This window comes from Apteryx rowi, unplaced genomic scaffold, assembly GCF_003343035.1.
Source record: "Apteryx rowi isolate R43461 unplaced genomic scaffold, aptRow1 scaffold_13, whole genome shotgun sequence".
In the NCBI taxonomy this organism is placed as follows: domain Eukaryota; kingdom Metazoa; phylum Chordata; class Aves; order Apterygiformes; family Apterygidae; genus Apteryx; species Apteryx rowi.
In genome coordinates, this window is record NW_020447530.1 from 3,497,374 (window position 1) to 3,501,207 (window position 3,834).

Here is a 3,834-nt window from a genome sequence, read left to right on the forward strand (position 1 = left end):
CCTTGCCGGTGCCATGTCCCCATGCCATGGCTACGTCCCCGTGTGCCCCTGCCATGGCTATGTTGCTCTGCCATGGCCATGTCCCCATGCCGCCCTGCTGTGACCATTCCACCCATCCATGGCCATGACCGCATGCCATGTCCCCATGTCCCCCTGCCATGGCCATGATCCCGTGCCATGTCCCCATGGCCCCCTGCCATGACCATGACCCTACCATGACCATGCCCCCCTGCCATGGCCATGATCCCGTGCCATGTCCCCATGTCCCCCTGCCATGGCCATGATCCCGTGCCATGTCCCCATGGCCCCCTGCCATGACCATGACCCTACCATGAGCATACCCCCCTGCCATGGCCATGTCCCTGTACCACGTCCCCATGTCCCCCTGCCAAGGCCAGGACTCCATGCTGTGTCCCCATGGCCCATGCCATGGCCCACCATCACTCTGCCGTGGCCAGGCGCCCATGCCAGCAGCCGAGGACGGCGTCCCTTGGCGGGGGCCTGTCCCCACCGGGACCGGCCCTGCTCCATCCGCCTCGGCAYGGGCACAGCAGGCCTTGTGCAAGGCAGGGTGTGGGCACTCGCCCCGTATTTGCATGTTAGGTGTAGATGGCAAGTGGCACCTAATAATTAACCGTGTGACACCGTGGGTGGCGCTGGCTCACAGCCTGGGGCGCGCAGTGGGACTGGGCCCCGCCGGAGCCCTGCGCCAACTTCYGGCTGCTCCGGGCACGGCGGCTCCTTGCAAAAGCCAGGCCGGGCCGCGATGCCCCAGCCATCGTTGCAAGACAGCCCTCGCCGTCCTCCTCGGAGCGGCGCCTGGAGAAGCGCCCTTGGCCCCRGCATGATCCGGGGAAAGTTCAGGCTATTCCTCGCCAGCAGAATGAGTCCCCAAGGTGCCGACGGCATCGCTGGCCAAAACGGACCTGCTTTCCCAAAGCTAGAAAGCAAGGGCTGGGGTTTGGTGGTGCCATCTCCAGCACAGAGGGTCCACGAATGGGGGGGCTGGGAAGGGCGACTCCGACTCCGGCGTGTCCGAACCCCTGCGAGACGGAGGGGCTGCACTGACGGGGTTTTTCCCTGCCTTGCAGGGGCTGGCTGGCCTGGCGCCCCCAGCTCCGCACCCTCCTGCTGGACCTCGTCCTCATCTACGTGTCCGTGCCCTTCCTCATCCGCCTCTTCCCTGTGCTGCTCACCAAGTTTGCCTTCCTCAACTTCCGTGAGTGTCCCGAGGCCGCGGGAAAGCTGGCGCCCCGGGGTCCAGCTCGGCGCTCCGGGGGGGATGAGCCTTTGGGACGCTGCCGGCTCCTCGCCCCTCTCCGGGGAGCTGGGAAGTGGCCCGGGCAGGCAGCTGAGCGAAGCCCGCCAATACGCAGGGAGCAATGGGAATACTCAGAAATGCAAAATGTGGCAACTGCTCCGAGCCCTCGGCTCGTGGAGGAGGCGAGGAAGGAGCTTTCCTGCTCATGCCTCGCGGTTTTGCAAGCTGTAACAAGGCRGTGTTTTGCCAAGGCTGCTCGGTGCCCCGAGTTGCAACACATCTGAGCAGGCAAAGGGTCGGAGAGGCCGGAAAGGCTGCTGGGAGGAGGTGTCGGGCGGCCGAACTCGGCCGAACCGCTTCCGAAGTCGGGAACGAAACGGGCCGGAGGTATTTGGAAAAGATGCCGGCCCTCGGAGGCTGGGGCGCTTTGGGAATTGGCCGGCTTGGAGCGGGAGCGAGGGGTGCGGGGGGGCTCCCGGGATCTCGCTGACAGCTGGACCTTCTCCCCCAGTGGAGTTCCCCTACTTCGTGGACCTCCAACAGCCGGAGCTGCTGCTGAACAACACGGTGAACTTGTATCTCACCACCGAGCCCAACGTCACCGTCGGCATCTGGTGCGTAGCAGAGCCTCCGCGGCGTCCTCCGACACCGGCCCGCGCGGCGGCACGGGGAGCTCCTGCCCCGCGTCGAGCGGCGGCGCGGGAAAGCCGCTCGCGGGGAGCTGCGAAAAGCTCGCGTCCCCGCTCCGTCCCCGCAGGCACACGGCGCCGGGCAGCCGGGCGGCCGAGGCCCGGGGCAAGGACCGCGGCTGGTACGAGGAGGCGCTGGGCGACGCTCATCCCGTGATCATCTACCTGCACGGCAATGGAGGCACCAGGTGAGCGCCGTGCCGTGCCGTGCCGTGCCGTGCCGTGCCGTGCCGGCTGCGGCCCCGCGGCGATGCTTCCCGGTGAGCGGCGACGTTTCCCGGCTGCTCGCCCCCAGCTGCACTTAATGCATTAAGGCTGTGCCGGGACCCCTTCCCAAAAAAAATGCGTTAAATGCCAGGGGAGGGAGCATGGCCAGGGTGGGAGGAAGGGAGAAATCCCACCCGCGGAGGGCTGGGGTCTGCTGAGAGAACGAACAAACTCGGTGCAGCGGAGCAGGGCCGCTGCAGCGGTTTCAGACTCTATCCAGCTGTGAGCGCGGAAGAGGGAAAGTCCCCTGGAGCTAAAGGGAAGCGTGGGCTTCCCGTACGGCGTTACTGCTGGGAAGTGTCCCCTTGCCATGGGGGGGCACGAGAAGAAACGGCTCCGGGCGACCCCTTCGCAAAAACCTCTTTCCCGCAGGGCTTCGAGTCACCGCGTGCAGTTCATGAAGGTGAGCGGTCCCGCCGCGGGGGCGCCCGGGGAGAGCGCGCGCGGGGGCGGCGTACGGAGCCCGTCCGTCCGTGCCGGGGGCCGGCGGCGCAGGCTGCCCTCGGCGTCGCGCTGTGCAAGCCGGCGTCGCGCTGTGCAAGCCGGCGTCGCGCTGTGCAAGCCGGCATCGCGCTGTGCAACTCCTCCGACAGCTCATGGGCGCTGCCGACTTCCACATCCTGGCCCTCGACTACCGAGGTAAAGGTCCCCCCCCCCCCGAAACCGTGCGAGCCGCCCGGGCCGGCGGCCCCGCTCGGCGCTGAGCCCGGCGCCGTCCCGCGCAGGCTACGGGGACTCCAGCGGCCACCCCACCGAGAGCGGCTTCACCACCGACGTCCTGGCCCTCTACGACTGGGTGAAAGCGCGGAGCGGCAACAGCAGCGTCATCTTCTGGGGACACTCCTTGGGCACGGGGTCGGTGCGGTGCCGCGCGCCTCCGGAGCCGGCCGTGCAGATGTTGCACAGCTGCCCAGCGTCCGCCCAGCGAGCCCGGCGCCCGGCACCGACTCCTTCTTTTTTTGCAGGATAGCAACGAACGCCGCCCGAAAGCTGCACGAAGACAGAGGTACGGTCTGACTCCGGTGGGCCAAGCGGCCATTCCTGGCCCCCGGAGCGAGGCGGGCGGCTGGGGGATCGCGGCCCCGCGGCGGTGCCCCCCCGCCCCGGCTGAGGCCGTGCYCCCGCGGCTGCTCCGCTCCCAGGGGTCCAGGTTGACGCCGTGGTCCTGGAGTCGCCCTACACCAACATCCGCGAGGCGGCCGCCTACGTCTCCATCGCCAAGGTGAGGTGGGACCTGCAGCGCCGAGCGCGCGCGGGGGCCCCGGCGCCTGCGCTGGCGGGGTTTGGGGGGGGGGACGGTAACGGGGGAGCTCGGCGTGCCGAAGCGCTGCAACACCGGGACGTACGGCTGGGGCTCAGGCCACGGTTTTGGGGCCTTCATCAGCTAGAGGAGGAGGAGGAGGAGGAGAAGGAGGAGGAAGGGGGGGGGGGTCACGCTATTGCCACCCCCTGGGCTGCCCCAGTGGCCGCGGCGTGCCGGTTCCCGCGCCCCGGGGCGGCCGCCAGCTTTCCCACGCCCCCCCCCACCTCTGCCGCAGCTTTACCGCCACTTCCCGGGCTTCGAGTACCTCATCCTGGATTCGATGGCGCTGGGCGGCGTGTTCTTCCGCAGCGACG

General features: G+C 68.6%; 1 protein-coding gene across 1 annotated transcript in view; it reads left to right on the forward strand.

Annotated features, from left to right (window-relative positions):
* ABHD12B (abhydrolase domain containing 12B) overlaps positions 1 to 3,834 on the forward strand; it is a 10,662-nt gene that overhangs the window by 5,914 nt on the left and 914 nt on the right. Inside the window, exons 2-10 of the mRNA XM_026056070.1 lie at positions 1,092 to 1,219; positions 1,773 to 1,875; positions 2,019 to 2,138; positions 2,590 to 2,620; positions 2,811 to 2,856; positions 2,943 to 3,072; positions 3,183 to 3,223; positions 3,360 to 3,439; positions 3,756 to 3,828. Coding sequence (XP_025911855.1) covers positions 1,092 to 1,219; positions 1,773 to 1,875; positions 2,019 to 2,138; positions 2,590 to 2,620; positions 2,811 to 2,856; positions 2,943 to 3,072; positions 3,183 to 3,223; positions 3,360 to 3,439; positions 3,756 to 3,828 — 752 coding nt within the window. The remainder of the gene's footprint in view (positions 1 to 1,091; positions 1,220 to 1,772; positions 1,876 to 2,018; positions 2,139 to 2,589; positions 2,621 to 2,810; positions 2,857 to 2,942; positions 3,073 to 3,182; positions 3,224 to 3,359; positions 3,440 to 3,755; positions 3,829 to 3,834) is intronic.